Source organism: Triturus cristatus, chromosome 5_2, assembly GCF_964204655.1.
Source record: "Triturus cristatus chromosome 5_2, aTriCri1.1, whole genome shotgun sequence".
Lineage (NCBI taxonomy): Eukaryota > Metazoa > Chordata > Amphibia > Caudata > Salamandridae > Triturus > Triturus cristatus.
This window is the reverse complement of record NC_140588.1, coordinates 65,209,106-65,234,733: the sequence shown is the minus strand read 5'-3', so window position 1 is coordinate 65,234,733 and position 25,628 is coordinate 65,209,106. Positions and strand designations below refer to the sequence as shown.

General features: G+C 45.2%; 1 protein-coding gene across 1 annotated transcript in view; it reads right to left on the bottom strand.

Moving 5' to 3' along the window:
- Window positions 1-25,628, bottom strand: part of NFX1 (nuclear transcription factor, X-box binding 1) — a 660,521-nt gene that overhangs the window by 176,297 nt on the left and 458,596 nt on the right. The window contains exon 19 of the mRNA XM_085606860.1: window positions 20,805-20,846. Within this exon, the coding sequence (XP_085462986.1) occupies window positions 20,805-20,846 (42 nt within the window). The remainder of the gene's footprint in view (window positions 1-20,804; window positions 20,847-25,628) is intronic.

Sequence of the window (25,628 nt, the reverse complement as noted above, 5' to 3'; positions counted from 1 at the left end):
ATAAAGCATCTCATTCTGAGAAAGTATATTTTAATTCCGATTGTTGGTTCTAAAATAAAACAAGCATATATTTTTTTTATATATAAACCATTGGCCTAGAGCTCAGTTATTGAGTGTGTGAGACCATTTGCTGGCTGAGTGTGTACAACAAATGCTTTACACTGGCCTCTGATACTGCCTTACTGCTCGATCAAGCTACCACTTTAGAGAGTAAGGTTATATCTAACTTTAGCCTCTGCCAAACCTCTGGGGACTGTGGACTCTGTACACCCTGTACCTATTAAGGAACAGTATATACAGAGCCACTTTCTCACAACCATATACTAAAAAAGAGGTATAAGAAGAACGACTTGAGAAGGGAGAAGGCCTAAGGTCTTCAGAAGCGCTGGGGCCTCACTAATCCACCCAAGGCAGGTAAGTAAAGGACTCACGGGAGACGCATGCAGTGTGAGAACACAGCCGCGGATCCCAATAGACCTCAAACGAGCAAGTCGCGGTTGGAATTTTAAAGTTTTAGGATACTTCGGGAGAGTCTACAAGCAAGTCACTTACAGGGCAAGTAGTTCTAGAGCCAACACACACAGGAGCACCGTAGTGCAGGAGTTACCTCACCCAGGGAAGCCGGGTGCATAGGTGTCTTTTGGTGTCGGGTCGGGTCGCGGCGTGGTTTTCAATGGGAGCCAAAGAAGACTTGCTGCTTGTGAAGACAGAAGAAGTGTCCGGTGGAATCCAAGGCTGGATTCAGAAGAAAAAACACCTGAAAGCAGAGGAAACAGTTTTCAAAGTCACTTGCCAATGACCCGGGGCCAGGAAGCTGGATGCCCATTGAAGTCGGGTGATTTTAGGTGATCACGGGTGTCTTGACTCTTCGGAGTGTCCCACGAAGTCTGCAGCTTACTGAGGTGTCGGCAACCGGATTGGAGCCAACAAGTCTTGGCAACAGCAAGTCTCGTGGAAAGTGAAGAAAGTCAGCGGTGCAGACCAGCAAGGTCTGAGGGACTCACCCAGCGAGGGTAAGTCAGGGCAGGCCTGGAGCAACCAGATGAGCCCTTTGGTTCTGTAGAAAAGTCTTCTGGGGACCCACAAGCCAGCCGGCAGGTCACTCGGGACGATTTAGGCCTCTGATCTTCGGAGGCAATCCTGCTGGAGGCTTGGGCCATACGTGGTCCAAAGCACAAGTTCATAGAACAATAGTGCACGGTACCCGGGTATTGCTGTTCCTCGTCACTCGTGGGGTCCAATTGCCTCAGCTTCTCTGGGGACTCACGGTGGCCTTGGAGAAGTCAGGAAATCCACTTCCGGGGTGGCAGGGACTTCGGACTCTGGCGGGAGCGGAAGAGTTTGCAACCGTTGATGCAAAGTTTTGGTGCCTGCCAAGCAGGGGAGTCACTCCTTGACTCCAAGGGAGATTCTTCAGTCTTTCAAAGGTAGTGGAACGTCGAAGGTCCAGGATTCTTCTTCAGAGCGTTGTTCAGGGATATCTAGTTTGCAATGGCAAGGGTTCCCTAACTACAAGGAAGGGAGGGACTAGCTCTTTGACCACTCCTCTGGGAGGGTCAGGGGAGTGGGTGGCTACACATACTTCCCTTTGTCCAGTTTCGTGCCAGAGCAGGGGCTGGTAGCCCCTGAACCGGTTTGAGCTGGCATATGCACAGAGGAGCCTACTGCTCCCCCAGTGCAGGACTTCAAAGCACTCTAGGAGTGCACCCACCCAGCCCCAATACACTAAATCCTGTCTGGAAGGTGGTTACACCTCCCTGTGACAGAATGCCTATTGTTGGGCCTCCTCCACTGCGAGTTTCAGTCAGCAGCAGGAGGGCAGCCCAGTGTCTGTGCTGGTGGCATCCATTTTGTGATGCCAGGGCTCTTCAGGATTCTACCGTGTTTCCACAGTGGGTACATGTCTATCCCTCTAGAAGGGTGGGATCATACTCCCACACCAGTTACTGGTTTGGGGGTATGATTCCAAAGCGTTTGACACCAAACACGACATGTTTTGATGCAGCCATCCCAAAGTTAGCATTTACCGCTAGGTTATAATGCACTTAAGAGTATATGGTTTAACCGCATCCACAAACAGCTACAGAGAATGGACTCTGAGAGCTGCAGAGGGGCCCTGCTCAGGCAGAGGCACCCTCTCACATGGAAACCAAGCACCCTGCCCTCAGGATTGTTAGGGCTTGCCTTAGGGGTGACTGATAGGTTTATATGTGTGTGTAAGGTGAGATATAGGGAACCTATACCTCAGTGAGGAGTGCTAACACCACCTCACCCAAGCTGTAGTAGCCCTGTGGTGTCAGATTTAGTCTGCTTCCCAGGGGTGGCATAATACATGCTTCAGCCCCTGGTAGGCCTGTGAAGTACCTATGCCCTTGATGCCTAAGGTACCATATACTAGGGGCTCATAAGGTACCACAGTATCCTATCACTAGTGCATCTAATATGCACTCCAAGTTGTTTAGAGAGAACAGAGAGGCTGGGGCCCTGACTAGCAGGGGCCCAGCCAGACTATAGCCAGAAACCAGTGTAACCATCAGAAAAAAAGTGGGGGCAACATAAGTGCAGATCCTACTCTCCTACAGACCGGTTCCTGGGTTTCACCCCTCTTCAGCCAGGATAGCTTGATTCCAGTGGCATGGAGAGCACGGGACTCACGTCTGAGCATACCCGTCCCACTCGGGTGACAAATGCAAAAACAACAGTTGATGAACAGAATACAGAACAAGGCATACATTCACTCCAGTACAGAGATCTGGGCCTAAATCCATCGTTCTTTTGCTCACCATGCCATTCCAGTTTGAACCCAGCTATATGCAAATCAGTCTTGACCCTGTGCCTCATGGGAACAGTCCAGCCCTAACTGCCAAGCCAGGTCCTCCCTGGACTGGAACCAAGCATCCTAGGACCGGTTTCGGGGTTTCACCCCTCTTCAGCTAGGATAGCTTGATTCCAGTGGCATGGAGAGCACGGGACTCACGTCTGAGCATACCCGTCCCACTCGGGGTGACAAATGCAAAAACAACAGTTGATGAACAGAATGCAGAACAATGTCATACATTCACCCCAGTACAGAGATCTGGGACTAAATCCATCACCGGAGTGAATGTATGACATTGTTCTGCATTCTGTTCATCAACTGTTGTTTTTGCATTTGTCACCCCGAGTGGGACGGGTCAAGACTGATTTGCATATGGCCATGTCTGAACTGGGGCGGCGTGGTGAGCAAAATAACGATGGATTAAACCCAGATCTGTGGCTGGGGGTGAATGTTTTGCCAATGTGCAACATTCCGTCTCATCTTGTGTGTTTTGCTGTTCGCCCTATGTGGGAAGGGTATGCCCAGAGGTGGGTCCCGTGCTCACTACGCCACTGGAGTCAAGCTATCCTGGCTGAAGAGGGGTGTGACTGGGGGTGAATGTTTTGCCAATGTGCAACATTCCGTCCATCATCTTGTGTGTTTTGCGGGACAAATGGTACCCACTTCTGGGACCGGAGCCGGCAGCGCGGGACCTTGTGGCGCCGTGGCCGGAGCCAGCGGCGCAGGATCCAGTGGCACCGGGGCCCAACAGGACCCGGACACAGGACCGTGGGGCAAGAGGGCGCGCCGGCGGGAGCCCGAGGCCTAAAAAGGCGGTGCAAGGTGGCAAGACATTCTTGCACCTGAGCGGGAGTCGCCGACAGACCCGGGTAAGGCGGGTAGACCGTCAGAACCCCTGTCCCCCTCGTCTGTATCCGGGGATCAACGGGGGGACGTCGGAGACCAACAATGCTTCTTCGACTTCTTTTTGTGTCGTTTCTTACCCGAATCCGAGGGTGAAGACTTGGAGCCCGAGAAGCGATGATGGTGGCCACGCAAGTGTTTCCTGGAGCGGCCCCTGGACCGTGAACGACGCGGGGACGAGTGCCGGACCTCCAACAGCTTCCGCACTGCTCCCTCAAGGCCTTCGTGGCCATGGCTAAACAGTTCATGCAGGCCTGGGAGTCGTGGTCGATCTCCAGGCAGTAGAGACAGACGTCGTGGGGGTCCGCCACCGACATATTGCGCCGGCAGGCCCCACAAGGCTTAAAACCAGGCATCACTATGACACCAACTCGAACTTACAGGAGACAAAAAGTCTCAAAAAGATAGTCAAAAAGCGACTAAGGTACGTGCTCTAACCGGATCTGCGCTTACTGGCGCGGAAAAAGGAAGAACAGACGTCAGCGCGCATGGTGGCACCTAAGTAGTCTCCGTGACATCATCTCAGTGCATACGACGCCAGCGATGGACGCAGAGCCGCACGACGCCACCTACTGACGCGCAGGGGTACTGCTAACGTAAAAACTTTCCAGATCCAGTCTGACGCCTGGAGATATTCTAAGGTAAGGAATCTATCACTAACGTGTCTCTTTCAGATATATATGACAATGTTCCCCCTTCTTCACAACCTTTCCATCACATGTTCGTTCTTGTGTTGTCAAAGCTCTGAAATGGGCTGCAGTATAATGTTATCTATATAATACTTGTGCATTGTGTGAATAAATATTCTGTTTCTGCAATATTTTTCTCCATCGAGCCTTATCCATCATGACCCCTAATCCCATTGTTATGTTATATTGATTTAAATAGCACACTAATCACCGAGAGGGTATCCAGGCCATTGTAGGTGTGAGGTCCGCAAGGTGCTTATATGAAAAGGCAGGTATTCAGCTTCTTGCAGAACTTAAAAAATGAGGATGAGGCACTGATGTGTTGAGAGAGGTCATTCCATGTCTTCGGTGCGATGTGACCTCCAGTTTTCCTTTTCCCGATGCAGGGAATGTGTGCAAGTGAGAGTCAGGCAGAGCATAGGTGGCTGGTGGGTTGGTAAAATTGTATGTAGCTGTTCAGGTATTCTGGTCTTGTGTTGTGTAGGGCTTTGTATGTGAGCGTGAGAAGTTTGAATTGGTTGTGCTCGTGAACGGGGAGCCAGCGAAGATTCTTGAGGTGCGCTGTGATGTGGGTGCGGCAATGGAGGTCGAGTATGAGTCTGGAAGCAGTGTTCTAGATGGTCTGGAGTTGTTTGGAGATTCTGAAGTAGAGTGTTTCCGTAGTCCAGCCTGCTGCTGATGAATGCTTCTGGGACGGTCAGTCTGGTGTGCTGAGCAACCATTTGAAGATCTTTCATAGCATGAGTAGGATATGGAAGCAGGAGGTGCACACAGCGTTGACTTGAGCCTTCATGTTCAGCTTGTCGTCTAGGATGAGCTGTAGATTTATTGCATGGTCTGGGGTGTTGGTCCTAGCTCTGACGGCCACCAGGTGGAGTCCAATGTGGAGGTTTTGTTGCCAAAGACCAGTACTTCTGTCTTGTCAGAGCTGAGCTGCAGTCAGTTGGTTCGCATCCAGTCTACTACCATGGTTATGCAGTTGGTCCTGGTGGTGGCTGTCTTGTCTGTCAGGGAGAGGATGAGTTGGGTGTCAGCGGCTTAGGAGATGACAGTGATGTCTTGTGATCAGATGATGTTGGTGCGAGGTGTCATGTATATGTTGAAATGGGTGGGGCTAAGGGATAATCCCTGTGTGACTCTGCGTATCAATCTCTTGGTCTCTGATGTGAAGGGTGACAGCCTGATCCATTGGGGTCTTCCTCTGAGGAAGGAACGGATCCCTTTGAGAGTAGATCCTTGTATGCCAATCTCATGGAGTCTTCTGATGAGAGCGTTATGGGAGACAGTGTAGAAGGCCGTGGAGAAGTCTAGCAGGATGAGGGCCGCTGTTTCCGCCCTATCCAGGATGATTCGAATGTCTTCAGTGGAAGCGGGGAGTGCTGTTTCGGTGCTGTGGTTCTTTCTGAATCCTAACTGAAGGTTTTCTAAAAGATGGTGAAGTTCATTAGTTACTAAATGGCAACCCTTCAGTTAGCTCTGGATGCATCAAATTCTTTATGATACATGATACTGCAAGTGTTCTTGCTGTGTTTGTTTTGATCAGTTTCTCAAAAGGTGTCAGAGGATGGGGCCTTAGTGAGTTGCAACATACAATGGGGCACCTGTAAGTAACGAAACATCTCTTCCTCCCCAAGGCCAAACTCCTTTTTAATCTGTTGAATTGCATTATGACTTTATCTCCCCTTCCCAAAAGAGGTAATTCCTGACCACACATCCTCCCAGTCTCCAATTTCGGAAGGCTATCCAGCCCAGGAGATAAATTGGTATTCCCATCAATGGTGTGAAAGGAGAGTCCTTGTTCAGTGCTTATTGCATTCAGCACCTTTAGGGTGGAGCTCATCATGGGAGAAATATAAAGGTGTTTCTTCCTCTGTGGCTTAGACAGTCAATGCACTTGCGTCAGAGATCAGCCTCTTGGATTTCCATAAGGAATCATTCTAATAAAAAGAGTAAGTGGGATGCCTGGTACTAATCTAAGTACCTGTGATATGCCCAAGCCTCCTTCCCAGGGTTTACGTTGTGTCCTCTGCAGCTTTCTCCTTCGAGAGATGCAGTGAAATAATAAATCCCGTAATTTCTGTATGGCACCACGGTGGATGGTAAGTAGTAGTATACAAAACAAGTTCAGTGTAGTGAGCATTATAATCATCCTGGCTGCTACTATTCTCTACCCAAAATATATATCATGGTTACGCCACTTTGACAGGTCAACTCTGGTTGCATGTATTCATTTCATGAATCTATAGTGGATTTCTACTAGGGGTCTTGCAATCAGTATGCCCAGGTAATCTATGACCGCACCAACCCATCGGAATGGTGTACGTTTCTAAATTTCTTGTATTGTCTGGTTCAAAGAATTATTACCCAGACCTTCCCAATTGCAATCATTAATTTTGAAGCCCGAAACTGCTTCAAAACGTTTCCAACTTCAGGGCTGGGTTAGTCTGTGGACTAGTGAGAATCAGTCATATACTCTCCAAATGATGTAACTTTAAAAAATATCCTAATTTCACATCTCCCTCCTCGTATTCCGGATTATCTCTCACTTTTTATGGGAAGGGTTTAGAAACAGAATGAATCACAATGGTGGCAAAGGACATTCTTGTCTTGTACCTCTTCTAATATGCACCCTGTACTTGTGCTCATCTTTGAATTTTATCCTCTCTTCTGGATTACGTTACTTTGCATGTACTCTCTTCATAAAGTTGCTTTCAAAGTCTGCTTTTTGAAGGTGTCTGCAAGGAAAGACCAATTCAACCAGTGAAACGCTTTCCCCGTATCCAAGACTAGGAGGACTGTCTCCTTGGTACTTCTCTAGGCTATGTCGAAAAAGTGTAGGATCTTTTTGATGTCATCACCTGTCACCAGTCCCAAACAAATCCAGATTGTTTTAGGTGTGCTATATGCGTCAAGCAGCTATCCAGTTAGGAGTTAGGAATTCAGAAAAGAGCTTCCCATCCAGATTGAATATGGATAAGTATCTATGTTAGTGACCGGAGGTACTATTAGCTTGGGGAATGATGGTACAGGAACTGACAGTCACTCCACAAGCATTGCAACTAGACCCAGGGAAGGGTGAGCAACGAGACACACAGACCTCTCATAGCCAGGAAAGACAAACCATCAATATTCAACAATGCCTTTAGGTATTGAATTTTAGTTTTTAAGGGGATAATTTTTCAAAGAAAACGTATAATAGCAAATAACATACTTAACTCCGTCGTATGGAAACTGGTGGTGGGAAGGTGTTGAGGGATGTTTATGTTTAGGATATTATCTCAAAGTTTAAAGTTGAACAAAGAATGGAATTCCTACTCTAAAACAAGCATTTGCAATGCAATAGGTCTCGCATTTACATTATTTTGAGCTATTGACATTGTAAATGCCAATTTTTTTTTAAAATAAATAAAAGGCATTGTCATTTACAATGCCAATAGCTTAAACTCTTGTTAGACCTATTGGCATTGTATTAGTTCAGTAAGTATAACATTAAAACAAATGGCATCCATATCAAACATGGCAAAACAGTGAAAATTATGTGGCATCACTCTTGCAAGACATTATCAATGAAAGGAGTTAAAAAGGTATTCTTCTCCAAGGGAGTGTTCTCGCTGGCGCTGCTGGCAGGCCCGGTGTTATGTGCCTGGCTGGGTGTGTTGTTATGTGCCCGGTCAGTCATTGTAGTTAACTCGCAAGGATCTATTACAGCACAGTAACAGCAAAGGCCTCATTGGAAATGCAAAGCCCTGTTTGGGGGCGGGAGGGGGGACCAAAAGTGTAAACAAAATGTGTACCAATACCCGTAATCTGAGCATTCCCCAAGTGTTGTTGCCCCTCCCCCACCCAGCATCATACAACTACTCATGTCTTCTGCTCCGACCCGACCCAGCCCTTCCCTCCCATTCCGAGCCCCCTCCATCCCCGACCTGCCCACGCTCCTCTGCTGTCCCGTCCCGATCGCCTGCTAAAGAAATAAAATAAAGGCGCGGCTCACCAAACTCTTTTTTTCAATATTTTATACTTTTAGTAAGCTGGTAGCATGTTGCCTGTGCCGCACTGCTTATTAAAATAATAAAATATTGAAAAAGTAGAGTTTGGTCGAGCCGCGCCTTTGTTTGGAGTGGGGTGAGGCAGGGTTTGCAGAGAGCCCAAAATGAGTTTGGTGAGCAGCGCTGTGTAAAAGAAAGGCGCGGTTTGTTAAATTTTATTTTTTCAATAGTTTATGATTTTAGTAAGCAGCGCAGCATGGTGTATGTGCCGCGTTGCTTATTAAAAACATAAAATATAATGGTACTCCAATACTTGAAAAATGAAACAGAATTTTCAAACTCCAAGAGTCGGAAGGCCGACACAGCACAGTGGAGATGAGGCATGCAGGCAGGCAGGCAGGCAGCACTTACCGCTGGCGGGCGCACTAGGCTCTCCGGAGCAGCCTCGGGGCACGAATGGTTCGGGGCATACTCGCACACAAAACGTGCAGAACAAAAGTAAAGGCGGGCTAGCGAGTGATAAAACTCGGGGACGTGTTTATTCATGCTAGAGAATGGGGGTGTTGCAGGTTTCAATTCTGGCAAAGCCAACTTAGAGTTTTAGTCTCCTGGGGCAACTGTAACTGGCACCACGGAAGGGCACATATTTAACAGTTTTTACTCACAGCGCCACACAATAATACTTATACAAAATGGTGTCCCCGAAGGACACGTACAACACTGCTGTGGGAGAGTAAGTGTCTAGTTACATGCCCCTGTAAGGAACAAAAGGCTGGGTCAGCTGGATTAAACGTTTAAACTTATGGGGACGGACAAACGCATACACACACACACCACTATAACCGGAGCGCAACCGACTGAGCTGCAAACAACTCAATACATTTGTCACACCCCCAGGAGTGCACACCGGCACCCCCCAGCAGAGCGTAGGCATGCATGCAGGCCCCAGCAGAGCAGAGGCATGCATGCAGGCTCCACACACCCCCAGAAGTGCACACTGCCCCCCCCAGCAGAGCGGCGACAAGGCATGCATGCAGGCTCACACCCCAGCAGTGCACAGAGGTACATCACGCACTTCCCCCTCCCCCAGCAGAGTAGAGACCAGGCAGGCAGCACTCACTGCCGGCGGGCGCACTGGGCTCTCCAAAGCAGCCTCAGGGCACAAATGGTTCGGGGCACACTCGCACACAAACCGCACACAAACCGTGCAGAACAAAAGGAAAGGCGCAGCCCGCCATATGCAAAGCTACTGCTCGGCATGCTGTGCTCCCTCAAGTTGCCATTGTGCAAATCAAAGAAAAACCAGCACAGAATCTTGCCAAATTGCATAACGGGAGCTTGTTAAAGTGCGGCCGCGAAAGTGAAAGTGATCAAACATCAAAGCGGCCGAGCGGCCGCGAAAGTGAAAGACAATGAGTGCTTTCAGGCTGCCAAATGGTGCGCGCGCCCGGAGCACATGCACTGTAGTTGGCGGCCTGAAAGCACTCGTTTGCACTTCCAAAAGTGCTTACTATAAGTCTCGCCAGAGCAGCGCTAAAGCGCTGTCTCAGGCGAGACCTAAAGAATCAAAAGTATACCACAAAAAACGGGTTGTGTAAAAAACGAATATGTATTGAAAGCTTTGTATTATATGATATGATAATACAATAAAGAAATCCCCCCCCCCCAAAAAAAAAGTGTCTATGTTAGTGACAAAGCTTGGGATCCTTGTGTATAGGTGTTATATATGCCTCATTCATGGACTGTGCTAGGTCTCCACGCTATAATTTAATTTATTATTCTTGCGAGGATTCCCTCTAGCAAGAGGCCAATGCCCCTTGTCTAACAAAACCCCACCTAGCATGCATGCATGCATGCATCCAGCCCCCGGAGCTTTTAAAAGCATTAGGTTCTGTATACTCATTAGGACATCATCCGTGGTTATGGATGTGTATATTCTCTCCCTATCCACCTCTGTGATCTTTTATTATTCCATTTTTTCTATGTACTACTCCTTATATACAGTGCATTTGTCACTAGCAATAAAGAGATTGGTGAAAACATTTCTGTGTACATTGATCTCAGGAGAAATGTACTTATAACATTACAGAAACCTTGATAAGAGCGAAATTTCTCATTCTGGGCAAAATTCAGGAGGCGTAAAATATACGTAGGAAAGTCATAAAAACGTAAAATACATGCAGCTTCCACACATTGCCCAACAAATGCAAATAAGTTGGGCCCTACTTAGCAAATGTCCAGATATCAAAACATGAAATCCATACAATGAAATCATCATAGGTGTAAGAGTTCATAAGGTTTTCTAATAACTAGTTCAGTCTTGATAAAAATACAACACTGCATAAAAGATAACTGGAGAAGACAGTTTTTGTACAAATTCCAGGTCTAACCGGAAATGTCTAATATTTGCCTTACACAGCTCAGGGATTAGTAAGGAAGATCTTGGAATTGATTATAAAGGGAAAAACAGTATAACGTGACAAGTGCTCTGTTCCACAATGTTATTACAATGACAAGGGCATAAATTGGACTGCCAGACACACTGAGATGGACAAGCAACCTTGAAGAGAAGTTTAATCTAAAAAACGTAAGGTAAGACCGATAAATAGGGTTGTCAAGCAGTTCTAGCAGTTGACACCTGTAAATAATTCTCAACAGTCTCCATTGTTTGCGCTCTCAATAGTCGATCATTCAGGCAGGACTCAGAGAATAGTAGCTTTACAATCTCCTTACAGTTTGCACCAGGATTTTGAGGTTTAGAAAACATTTCCCTTAAGCTCAATTTTCAAAAGGTTTTATTAACATACAAACCAAGGTATCTTGTTAGCTTTATCTAAAGATAGATAAATGATAATATATGACCTTACCAGTGCCGCTGCCTCCGGGTTCTGTCAATATTTTATCCACAGGAGGAGTGGGGCTATACCGATCTGATCCACCAAATAAGGTACGCCCAATTCCTTGTGGGAAATAACATTTGCACAGTTTTTGGGGATAGCTAGCAGTCTACGTGTGAAACCAATTTTTCATGCATTGGAGTGCTTAAACTTTATAATACCCCGAACTCTAGCGCCGTACATGACTGAAGAGATACATTTTGTTTTGGTTATCATCTCGGCTATCAGTTTATGTTTTCATTTCTGTGCATATCAAAAGATTGCCTCAATGTTCCTGCCAAATTGTTGTGTATTCATCAGGAGGAGAGAGTTCCACAAATGGGATGAGCTGAAGGTTAGCCCTAGATAATTCCAATTTATTGTCTTCTCAAGGGGTTTACCCCTCATTTTGAAATGCTTTGTCTTAGTGTTTAAGAACCGGCAAATCATTAAATATGACATAGAGTAATTTACTTTTAACTCTAACTCTTTCGTAAAACCCTCAAAATTATCTAATAGCCCCTGAAGACCATTAGCCGTGCGGGTAATCAATACTGCATCGTCTGCGTAAAGGAGGCTCTGTATTGATCAATAATAATTAGGGCGGTCCCTTCTTACCCTTATTAAATGGTTATTTATACCATTTAAATAAAGTAAAAACAGAAAGGGGCCAAACTGCAATCAATTCTCACTCCTCTTGATGAGCTTATACGGGAAGTGCTCTCACCTTGTGGACCGAATTGCACTGTAACATTTAGATCGTAATGTAATCACTGTATTAGATTAAGAAGTTCTGCATCAGCATCCATGTCTATCATTGTTTTTCAGGCTTTTTGTTGGAATTCTGCTGCTGAGCGATGTTCCTCAGTTTTATGCACTGCATGTGTTCCTTCCCTCATTGCCTTTCGATGCTGATCACTGCAAATGTTAGATTGCCCACAGGGTGCTGGTACTAGAGATGTTTTGTTTGGATTAGTGGGTGACTTATTTCGTGGGTTGCTTTGTGATATGGTATGTCATGTGTATGGCAGGGGAGAAGTTGCAGTGTTAAGTGTGTTGTGGGTAAGATCAGTGTGCTTGTTATGAGCAGTGGGTTTGTAGTGACATTTCATTTACATATAGGAACAGAATACAACTTTAGTCAGACAAGTCACATCCTCATATAGCATCCCAGTCCCTGTCACCAGGATACAGTGTTTCTATTTCCAGTTTGCAAGTCATCGTTTTACACCACAAGTCTTTGCATAAGTACGGCTTCAGCGTAGTTTCACTGTAGCACTTTATGATATGTTTTCATGCAGCGCTTTAAATCACGGTGCGCGGTCCTAAGCGCTTTGGGCTGTAGCGGCCATTACTTGTGCGCCTGGTGAAGAGCCAAGGGCTGTGCTTCCAGCACTCAGATGGCAGGGTTGGGGGATGGCGGTATCCAGTGGAGTTAACAGACAACTGTACCCCTACATGGTTCCCTTTGACGCATGTGTATCCCCCAGCGGGAGCTCAGGGGGCGAACATCTGTTTTCAATTATCGTGCCCAGACACAGGCGTGATAATTGAAAAACAGATCGCTAGCTGTGGCGCGCACATTTTTTTTTTTTATCGCTTGCTTTTTCAATACTTTCATTTTGTGGTGTGCCTGCACGAAGTGCTGCAGTAGGTACTTTGCATTTCAGTGCAACTCTAGGCAAATATTCGTACAGTATAACTCTCTGGGCCATACTTTATGTTCTGTACCACCTAAATAAACATATGGCTCCCGCGCTGCACTCTGAATTTAGATATACTTTTTTCAGCCCTTCTTCTTAAGGTAAAATTAGTTTTCTTTGGTGCTCACAGCTCTCTGGGGGAACTTCCAAAGATTGCATGCAACATAGCAGGAGGCTCGGATGAAATGTTTAAGTTTTTTTGGTTTTTTTTTAATGCCTACGCTATTTTTGCGTTTGGACTACATTTGGAGTCTTAATAGTTGGGAAAGAGTAGACGCCTTCCGTGCGGTTCAGATCAGTTTTGTAGGACTTGTGTGCTAAATACCCAAGCTGCCTACTCATGACTAGCCGAAAGTCACCCCCTCAACATGGGGTACCTGAAAGCCATGTGTTATTGTGTGTGCAGGATTATAAACTTAACTGCATGCGTGTGAACACTTTAGTATGTACGTTCCTGTGCATGTCACTTGTGCCTGTGTGTGCCAGCAGCACCGCTAGGACAGCCAACGCTTCCGCCATAGCAGGGTGGGGGCTCTGCTTCTGTGATAGCATGCTACATTCAGCGAATCCCTTTTGACAGAAAGATGGACGCTTGACTAACTGGCTTACAGCTGCTGCAAATGTATCATGGTTTTGATGCCAGGACTGCATGAGCAATGAACAACTGTGTGCGTACATACAGGTACACTGTGATATTAAAGACAATGACTTACCATTTGATAGATTTTCACGAATGAAGTCTTGGGAAATGCAAGATGGGTCATTACATTGATGCCTTGCAGCTCTGTTAAATTCGACTTCTCCAAAGTAGCATATTTATCACCCTTCGCATGCCTTCAGTTTTCTACAGCCAAACAGCTGTACATAGGAATGCTACAAGCTTCACACAAAAAGCAGAAACTTCGCCAAATCAAGTTTAGCTCAGCTACTACACAACACCAAGAAATTGGTATTTCTATATATGTCTTTATTGAGCTTAGCCAATAGGTCTCGCCTTTGGGACCTTATTAAGTGTTTAGCCATGCAACAGTTATTGCTGCACCAAGGATATTGTGCTGCATAACTAAATACTTATAAGGTCCCAAAAGCGAGACCTATTGGCTATGCCAATGCTTGTTCTAAATGGGGATTTGATAGCCAACCTACAAGACTCAGGAATAGGGCCAGTCACAGCGCTCTAGAATACATTTGTTAATGCAGGAGCCCATAATTTGTCACTGGATTTAAAAAAGTCAACTAGCACCGCATCTGGTTCTGTTGCTTTCGCTGGGGCGGACTGATTAATGGCGGAGAGTACTTCGTTTAGTTCTATAGGAGTGGTGAAGCTCTGTTGACCCAGCTCTGGGATGCGACTCCTGCTTGGGATGTCATGAACTTGTGAGAAGATTTCATCCAGCGATTATCTGAGTGTAAGAGATGGGTTTCCTGGAGGAGACATATACCTGCTGACATTCATGCCATTTAACTCAAAATACCAGTCATTTTTGCTGGACTATTGAGACCCCTATTATTATGCATGGTTATGTTTAACATTTATAGAATACTGGGGGAGGTTTCCAATTTACCCTTTGGGTCCCTGCTTTCTATCTTTAGATTTCCCTAAGCCTATCCTCAGTGAATGTTACTTGGGTATGCAAAATCTGTGGATACCAGTGCCACATCTAAAGACTGTTGCCATCCCACCTCCCCCTTTATAACTCCACGAAAAAGAAAGGAAAAAATAAAAAAGAACTGAACAAACTTTACAGTCGCTGGATAAGAATGGACCTTTGGAAGTACCTTCCCCTACATGCCAAGATCCCTCCCCCTACATTAAACTAGTCTCCTCAATAGCTCCATCCTGTGGATGTGGTCAACCTCCCTACCACTTCAAAAACATTTTCACCCCTCCCTCTCACAATAACCCACTACCACTCAACCAGTAACTGGGATGAGTAGTTATGTACCTGGTACCAAGAGCAAGTAAGTTAGAGGGGTACCCCAGGGATGCAGCACTGGTTGTGCCACCCTGGAGGTCCCCCAAGTAAAACAAGTCTCCAGTTGGCTGGCCTCCTGTTCACAGCATGGCAGACACAACAGCTGTAAAAGCCTGCTGAGCAAGTTGGTAGCCCAAAGTCTTCAAGCGGCTAACTAAGTTCACTAAACCAGGGAGTGCCATCGGAGAGTTGCTGGGTCTTTCAGATGATGAATTACTGACCCAGAAACGAATGGCCTGTGACATTAGGTTACCGGCAGCTTAGTGGTGACTGGACTACAGCCAGACCAAAGAGGACCTCATGGGACTTCGAACTTGCACCCAGGAGCCGGCATCATCTTCGTCAACCGCATTGCATCCACAGAATCTTGAGAGCATCTTCAGCATCCTTTATCCCTTGCATCAAGACCCCTCCATAGGATTTTATTGCAATGCAGATAAAGTGCCTAGAACTGCTTGAGGACTGCTCTTCTTTGGAGAAAACCGTTTCTAAGGACCTTGCTGGTCTCGCAGACTAGTTCCCTGCTAGAGTCGGTTGCCTCAAGTACATCAACCCGACCACATTGACACTTACCCAACTTTTCCTTGAAAAAGATAGTGTCACATTTGTTGAAGTGTCAAGACTAGTTTGCAGTTGAGTGAAAATGCTTTGATTTATTATTACTTGTAAAATCTATAACTCCGGAACCCTTCGGTGGATCTTTTTCGTTGAGGTGTCTAAATTTATATAATAATATAGTCCGTGTTTATAAATTGGTGTCTGATTTCTTGATTGTCATGTTGATTTCTTCTTCTATTGTTTTGGTGCTGTTTAAATGCTTTACACTTGTTCCTCTGAGTAAGCATTTCTACTCAGTGCCACAGCTACTACAAATTGAATTAAGGGTTTAACAGATGAAACCTACTGTTCCTGAAGGGGTTGGTAAGTGAGGTTGGAAACCAGACCATATAATACACTCCATTTCCTCACACACCGGCCTCCCCAAATAGATCTTATCTTGAAAGCCAGCCAGCCCCAGTCCACGAACTTTGCCCTCCTCGAGGTAAAGACCAACCACTACATCTCTCTGTCTGTCCAGAACTTAGTGCTCCCATTCTTAAAAGTCAGAAGATCTATTCTCGTGCAAGTTCATGGGACACACCTTTCCAGTCAGTGCTCACTTTCAGCAATTGCTTGATTGCTACTCTTTTTTAGCCAGTATTTCTTCTTTTTGGGGTATCTTTCCCACTCACATTGCACAACATAGCATTCTGCTGTGGCATATGGTCTTCCTCCCTCATTCCAGGTGCTGGGCTGCTTTATAGTTTCATCTCCAGGATCTCCTGGACTTCATTCAGTGATTTGTGACCAATGTTTCTCCTTCCACATGTTTTGTGAAACCGAATCCCACATCAATATTTCACCCACCCAGTTTTTAGGGAAGATGCCACCAGGCTGAAAGATTGCCATTTCTGCACAGTGATGAAAAACAAGTCTTGATATAACTGCGCTGAAATCCATTACAATATGGCTCCATTACCTTGGGCCTGCGCCATGAGGAGTTCCTTATAGTCAAAGTAGTAAACTTGCACTTAAATATCTGTGGGTAAAGAGTTCTACGCTGCTACTCGATGCGCTCCATCACTTCAAATTGCAGGGGTTTCTTCATTTTACAAGTTGGGCCTGAAAATCTTCACGTATATAGGTCACGTGTTAGCACCCTTTCCCATTTGGGGTCTCCTCTCACCTGGATATTATTACTCAGCTCTATATTTCAAGTCCTCTCGTTTCTCCTGCAAGGTTAAATTTTGTCATTCCAGTAGTAGGAGCTGCACTCAAAATTCCATTTAGTTCATAGTGCATTCATCCATTGTTTGTTCCAGAGAGTAAAATCTGGCCCCTGGTTCTGACACATCTGTTTTGAGCCTCTGCTTCAGCTCTTCTCTGCTAGCCCCACTCTGATTTTTAGTTTTAGAGAACTGTTGCATAAAGCCTTTGGTGAGTACGCCTTTGGCATCATTCTCCAGTTCCTCTCCAGTTTCCTCTGAACTCCACTATTGTTCATTTGCTTTTTTCTTGCTTCCCCCTTGTTTAAGCATTGCCTTAAAGTTAACATCCTTTTTGCCTTTCAAACAGGATGCTTGTCCTAAAATGTTCCAGCAGTCCAACCCTCCCAGCTCTCAACGGTGGGCAAGCATGTCAGACGGGGGAAGTCTCAGACTACTGATCTACATTTGCCAGGAATTTCAACATCTAATTCTGCTTCATTGCGGACTCCAGACCCAACAGCAAAATGGTGCACTGGCTTCTTCCTGTAACGTATCCCCCACTCTCTCTGGTGGGCCTTATTGCAAGTATTGGTTTTCCGCCTGGCATGATACAGCTATTGTGCCTTTGATTTGAACCCAGATTAACTAATCTCTTCCATCCGCCCTCCTGGAAGACTTAGCCTGTGCACTTTCACTTCTACTTCAGACACATACTTCTGCCAGCTGCCTTACCACAAGTCAGACATTCCCAGCTAAAACACTGGAACTTGATGCCCTTCCATCTCAATGTTGGGGTCTCAAATTTCTCACATGTATTTTCTTAACCCTGTCATTCTGACGGTGGTCACTACACAAAGAATTTCTCAGCACTGTATTTCGACTAGCGTCTCACCATGGGGGGTTCAGATGGAATGGTTGTATCCTCCATTCCTGTATTTTTCTTTATTGGCGGGTCCAGTCAAAGTTTGTTAATTTTGAATGTATTCAACTCTCAGGGGTATGCTTCCATTAACTTACAGGAGCCACCATCTCTCCTCACCTGCTCAGGCAACCAACTACCCTTGCATCAGCATCACTGCCCCAGCTAGGCAGGCTTGCATCTCCTTGCTGAAGAACTGCCATTCCTGATTGCCGGCCCAGTCTCTCCTATGAGGTTGTTGTGATGTAAAGGTCTGATCCTGCATGGGTGCTATCTTGTGCGCTTCCCTGAGCAATGTTCAAGTCTATTTGGAGCTGCTCTCTTCTCCGTTGCTTCACCCGCTGCCTCAGGTCGCTTCTATTTTGAGGGAAAGGCTGACCAGGTCTTGCATTGTGTGTGATCTATTACAGGCCAGACATGGTGCTCCAGGTTCCACCAAGGGGTCTGCTGTCTGTTTTTCGCAGATCTGGAGTGCCAAGCGTGGCTTCCTCCATGCCCCAGCACTAAATTAAATCCCTCCAACCTTGTTGCTTCTCTGCTGTCCCGTGGCAGTCTAGGCTCCAGCTTATTCTTTCATGGTGGGAGGGGAGAGTCGGAGTTATGCCTCTCCCACCATCCAGGGTAAACTAGAACTCCTCAATAGTCTCCCTTTGAACAGAAGGAAGGGACATCTTTCTATAATATGGCAATGATCCTAACTCAGGCATTCTGGGATGAGCTTTTAGACAAATTCCACAATGACAAAATGGACAGTACACCACTCCCAACAGTACAGCTTGGTATATGGGTTGCATTATATATTACATTGCGAGCTATTATTAACAACAGTTTTCCTAAAAACGAACGGGAAAAAATCATAACTATGGTGACCCATTTTTATCAAAATAAAGGCATGTAATGGACTGCTGCAAGAAACAAAAAAAGAGCACTCAAAACCTGGGATAAATGAACAGCATATTACAGATGCCCCAATAAAAGCAAGAAGAACAAGCATTTACAATGCAATGGTCTCGGCATTGGTAAAGTTAGAGCTATTGGCATTGCTCATGACATTATTTTTGTTTATGTTTTTGTTTTTAAAACATTTAAAGAAACGGCATTGTCATGAGCAATGCCAATAGCTCTAACTTTACCAATGCCGAGACCATTGCATTGTAAATGCTTGTTGTTGTTTATATACACTTAAAACGTATGACTGGACGTTACTAACAATAACAGCAACGGAGCTTCTACAACACACAGGCTGGAACGTTTAAAATTTCCTGAAATAATCGGAGAATCACAGAACAATACCCCCACGATGGAACACCTTCTAGAAAGAAGTGCGTCTGGTCTGTGGTAATGACCACCAAACTACGGAAAAGTGAATAATTCACAGCTTCACGGCAAAACAAGAAACATAGGACATACAAAAGCAACTTAACTCGGAAAAAGAACTACGTCGTTTGTGTTCGGGCACCACAGCTTAAATGTACGCATCTCACTAACCCCTTGGCGACAAGCATGCAACCAAGTTAGTAAAGAGTATTTACTTAACAGGCCCAGTGTCCCCCTCCAAGAACATACCCATTAAACAGTCGTGATCACGACAGTATTCCAACAAATACAAGGGCAGGACAGGTACGATAGTGACGTACAGAGAGAAGAAAAGGTACGCTGTCACTGGCTCTGTGATGGCAAAGGACGAGCAAACGCAATTAAAAGACCCCTTCCCCAAGGGGCAACACCTCAGCCGTGAAGCCTGGTTGGGGGGGGGGGGGCTGTGCAAGGAGTGGCGCCGAGGCAACCTCTGCAGAAGGCAGTCCTTCATCCAGTGTGCAACACCACACCTAAGGCCTGAAGCCCAACCGGTGAAGGCCTGGACCCACACCCTCTCCATTCCCATGACAGGTTCCCAGGGGCGCGCACAAAAGCTGCGCGAGGGGCCAATCCGCGCTCTGAACAGCGACGCTACTGAAAGAGCTCTGAGACCACTGCCCGTCCCTTCCCACCTCCCGGGTCACAGACACAAAAGACCAAGACACTATGTGCTTCACCTGACAGAAGCGCTGGCAGTACTCGCTGGCCGCTTTCTCTGCAGGCTCCTCGCTCCGCCGCAACGCCTCTTCTAGCGCTCTCAGCCGCTCACCAAGCCCACTCTCCTGCTCGGCCTCCTCGTCCGCCATCTTCACACCGCGCTCCGTCGCCTACGCACTCTCCTGCGGGTCACGTGCGAGGACAATGCCACCTCCACGTGGACAATGCCACCTCCGGGGGAGGGGGGGGCGACTCGGGCACCGGGGAAGGAGTGAGGCGATACAGCGGCAGAGAGCACAACTTGGCGCGCGGGGGGAGAAGGCGGTTTAGAATGGCCTGAGACTGGCACAAGGCCCGCCCCCGACATAGGAGAAAAAAACAACAAAAAGCCAGATCACGCTGCAGAGTCGTTGAGAAGTGTTCATGAAGATACGCGACACTCGACAAGACAGATCCCCGATCGGCCCTGGAGCCACTAGCAAGATGTATATAGAATTAAAGACACAGAAACGTAACAAATCGTAATAAAAACATGCATAGTCAACTACTGTAAAACTACACTACACAACACCACCGCCAAACGCAGCGTCCTTTTCGGATTCGGGGGCGTGTTTTGCTGTTGTCTCCTCCCTGAGACTTCTCGCAAAAAACACGCCCCCCGATCCGAAAAGGACGGGGCATTATTGGAGTGACGGGACCTCTTCTCCAATGGCTGGCCAGCATTTACTAGGCCAGCCAATGGAGAACAGGGGAGAAGAGGGGCGGGTTCAAGCCCCTCTTCTCCCAAGTCATTATCTCTCGAGAGCGAGACTGCGCAAGCGCAGCCATCGCTAGCCGAGACCTAAAAATGAGGTAACAGAAATCTCCAAGACATGGAATCATTGAAAGATCCTGGGAGTGGGACTGGAGCTTCCCAAACAGGATGAAGATCGCAAAATCATGTCGTTCTTTTATGACTGGGTGACCTATGAAGTTTGTGCTTTATGGCTATGACATTTAATGTAAGTCTCTGCTTAGGGGTTCTAGTTTTATCTACAAAATAGCCTCTCTCTGACAATATGCTCATCCTCTTCAGAAACTTTTCAGGACATTTCTACCCACACCCTGCTAATGACACACAAGCTTGTTACGGTGTAACATGCACACTCTACCACAGCCAAGTCTTACCTGTTTCTTTCAAGAGCAAAGCATTCTTCATCACACTGCAGCCTTAATAAGAAAAGAAAAAAACACTTAGCAATATGGTACAAATCACAAGGTCACAAACAGCATAACACTACATAATATCATTAACTTCAGTGAACGGTTCTGTGGCATAATGCATTGTGCCTATGGCTTAAAACTTAAAAGGTGAGTGCTATAAGATCTAAGGCTTTTATTAGCACACAGCAGATTAAAACATATTCACTGCAGAAAAATACAATTTTAGAATAAGTAGAAAGGGACAGTATCACGTTCTGTAAGCTGCAATAATGAAAACTTTTCGAAAATATCTCCAACTTTTTGTGTATATCCGCCTCCAAGTTAATCACTTTTGAATATATAATTTATGTAAAAATATATAAGAGAAAAAATAGAGGTGCTATCACCTTTGAGTTGGACAAAACACCATGTCTGATATTTGAGGTTCAATATCACACACAAGATCCAGGGTCTGTTTGAAGCTGATTATCAGTCACTCTAGGAGGCATAAAAAGGAGCCCAATAAAGAGGCACCCCACGTCTACACCCTGGAGGGTAGGACAGCCATGCTAAAAATGAATGTATTTGCTGAGTCTCTATTTCTTTCATGCGTTGCCAGTTTATATCCCTAAACCCATGCTGCGTCATTTGGAGCAAGATCGTGAGACATTTTTTGGGGGGTGGGGGGCAATTGCCCACAAGTGGCCAGAGCCGGAGGGAAGGATAGGATTTGGTCTCCCGGATTTTCGAGAAGGCTTAAGGAGAGGACAAGTTCACCAGCACACTGTTTTTCAGTTTAAAAAATATTTTTTTTTTCGAACAGGTGTAGAAAAAGCTTGCAACTGACAATAAAAAAGTGGGAACGAGATGCGGATTCATGTACAAAGATGCAGAAAGAAAGCAACTAAGGTCAGCGGGCAAAGGTGGAGCTTACACGCGGCTTCATTTACTACTTTCAGGGCAGAACAAAGTCAGTGCCGAGCCACTACTAGCTTTCAGAAGCAATTATTTTTAAATCTTCCAGATCCTGTCTTGCATCTGGGGATATTCTAAAGGTAAGGAATATGCAGTTAGAAGTACTGATAAGAAACACACCTCATTCACTAATGGAGACTGTTTTAAAATCCAGAGAAATATTAATAACCCAACACAACTTTGAGGATGAAATAAAAATGAGAATACCACTCAGTCAAAATGGACCCGAGGTGTCAACACAAGCTTAAAGGCAGCTTGGGAAGTCGGAGGCGTAATGCACTTTTCTCATATTCTGGAAGAAGGCAGACTAAGGTTGTTTGATAAGAGGACATTACAACTTTTTTACAAATACTTACAAATAATATGTTATTTAGTGAACCAGTCTGGCAAAGAGAGAGACTACAACTTGAAGCAGAGACTCCATTTAATACCTCTACCAGACTACATGCAAAAAGACCACATCAGCAGGCCTTTGGTCAATAGACACTATGAGAAAATTCTGCATAATGATTCACAGGACATATTAGAGAGACAAAGGAACAGTGAATTAAAACAAACATATGATATCCAAAAATGGGACCAATTCTTCCCCACAGAACATACAACACTGATGAAGAGAATTAGGATGGGAGGTAGCTTTATATATTTCTGGGTCCCTGCTCAGCCGACTCACTGAGATGAGTAAGGGGAGTGCTGCTGGAAAAGGTAGTGCTCAGGCTGGCACACCTAGCCACATTTTCAGGACACTATTAGGCCTTACAGAACCAAGGTACACTGAAAGATCCATAGCATTCTAGGTGCATTTGTCCTGGATTAACCTTTCTCACTATTATTTGTGGCTTTACAGGCTGACAATCTTATCTAAAAAGAGAAATATCTGCTTTGCCTCCTAAGAGCAGCAGCAATCAAACCACAAATAGGCCTTTGGAAGTCAAATACAACACTCCACACCGAACCAGTGGAGTAATAAGTTGAGTAATAGAATTCAAGAGGTAAGAGATATCGAAACACTGACGTGTAATTTCAATTAGGAGTAAGTTTATTTATAAAGTGTTCAAAGAGAGTGGGTAAATTGTCACAGCTGGAATGTCCTAACAATGTGCAAACAGATGTACAAAATAAAGATGACAGTAGTCCTGGTACCCAGGTCCAGCATCTACTGCTGTTGTACTTGAATCTACAGATGATACTATTGTTCTTAATAGATCGCCCTGATGACAACCATAACATATCCGTTGGAGCGAACCGACCTGACTGGTTATATTCAACCACTACTTTCCACTGCTTTCAAACTTTATGTTAAAGGACTACATTAATAGGTTCAGTGGTACCCACAGTAACTGTTCCCAGACATACACTTAGTCAACTAACATCTTACTGACCTAATACCGTTCCTTCCCCCATTTCACTTATAACCAAGTTCATACTGTCTTTCTATTAAACATTTCAACGTCAGAGGCAAAATCTGACATTGAGATGGAGCACAGCAGTGTCATATTTCCTCGTGATCACAAATTTCACACCTCAGCAAGACACTGAAAGAATAACCAACTCTGAACGACTAACCAACTCTGCATGGTGCCACTGTAACCTAAATGATGTCATGAGATCATGCGTGGACCTCATTAGATCTCAGATAGCACATCAATGGCAAACACTGTACGTATTATGAGTAAATAACTGATGATCCTCTATACCTGCACGTACATATTTTCACCCCTTTTTCTCACAGAAATATGCGCTAATAAAAATTAAAAATAGATATCCATCAAATGGTACTATGACTAAATACTTTGAGTCCAGTAACTCCCCGAGATCATAAAACATGGCTTTGGTTCTACTGTACGAACACTTTTTTGGTGTTTATTTTAGTTTTTTCAGTACGAAACAGGATACATCAATACCTAGGTAATATACAACTCAATGGCATCATGTTTATCATAGTTCATAATTTCTTCAATGCATTGCACCAACACTTCTTGAAATCAACTTCCAGGGTATGGGTTTTATTAAATTAGCACAGTTAATTAAAACCATTGCAATAGAATGTCATCATACAGCAGTTACCACGTTAAAAGCAAAAACAAAGAAAAACCTCAAGTTTAAGTTCATATACATATAACTAACAAGCCAGTCTTGTAGTTACTATTATATTCACGTGAATTCTCAACCATTGCCAGTCTCAAAGTCAGCTATTTTTCCCACAGCTTCTTGGTCACAGTGCCATAAAGTAACACACTAAATGCTCACATAATACCCTCCTGTATGCCTTTGCCCAGTAACATTCCCTGTTAAACTATGAAGCACACATAATTTAGAATTAGGGGTGGCATTCCTTCACGTCAACTCTACTCAAATACAAGTGGTTATCAAAGAGCAGAAAGGCCAAGCCCTTTAATGAGCATGCAAATGTATCTTGATTAATGAGTGTGGTACATATGGAGTACCCTGAAATGTCAGTTTGCCAATCCAAAATTACTGAAACATTTTTTTTTAAAATCATTTGATTTAATTTTGTTAATAAGGTGCAATACTCTCCCTTTCGAGTTCGTCGGGATCGTCTGGCACCTATAAAGTTTTTTCAGCTTTCTTGCCCCTCGTCAATTTTTTTGCGGGCACTCGCTGCAGAGTCTGCATCTCGTTCGAGCGTCAGCTGGCCATCTTGCTCCCTCCCCGAAAGTGAGCTCAGCTGCAGAGCATAACAGAAGCTCTACGTGGTCCTTCCATTTAGAATCTATGACAAACTCTGAATAGAAAGGATAGCGGGTAAGTAGTCCTGGAAACAAAAGGAGCAGACTATGGCGGTTACCCGAAACTGCTGCTGCCACGCAGCTGCATTGTAGTGTTTTCCAATTGTCTGAGTTATTGAGAGGCATAGCTGGCTACTGGTTGTGACTGCCGCCTGTGAAATACAGCCACAGTACAGCACGTTTGGAGACATTGAGTGGTTCATTTCTGGACTGATTAATATTATGTCAGGTCGGCAAATCTGAGGATGCCGAAATAACAGCGGAAGCAAGAATACTGTCTACCTTGGTGGGTCACGCCATATCCACTAACTTTTTTTCTTAAGGCATACGATTGTGGGGTATATACCAGCCTAATACAACCTAAGGACTAACAGTGACAGCCTTTGAGACTAGGATACAGGAGACCAATAACATGCATTAAATTAAGATACCTAGCCACCTTCGCGGATAGGGATCCGCAAAGATATACTCAGTAGATTTGCTTGGAATAGACTGAACGCCAACATAATACTCACCTGGCTTGTGATACGAAATAGGTTATAGGAAGGGTAGAAGCAGCTTTGAGGGAGCTCTAGGCTCCTTTTCGAGGGAGGAAGAGCGGGATAGTTGCAGAAGCGCTCCGTGTTGTACAGATGCGGCCTGCGGCTGACTTTTGACAACTCCTACTGATGGGTTGGGAGATGCAGACTCTGGAGATCTACAATACTTCACTATATACGGCGCTATACAACAAATGCCTTAATGAAAGGTATATCAAGAGACTCATCAATGAAAATACACATGACTAGGAAAAATCCACAGGCAATAAAGCCAACTGAACAGAACCGTTCTCAGACACCGAACCATTTGACCCCATCCCCCGATAAATTCTGGCACAACCTCTCACAACAAACAGAAAACAGGATGGAACACGCCTCCAGAAGAGCATTGTTTCTTCTCTAGCCGCAGGAGAAATAGATTCTCCAACGGGCCAAGCAATTATTCACTCAGAGGGGACAAGCAAGGAAAATGGGAAGCAGACATATCCACTATTCACACTTGGGGCTCTGAGAGGAGGCCAAAAGGAGAATTGAATATGCTACTT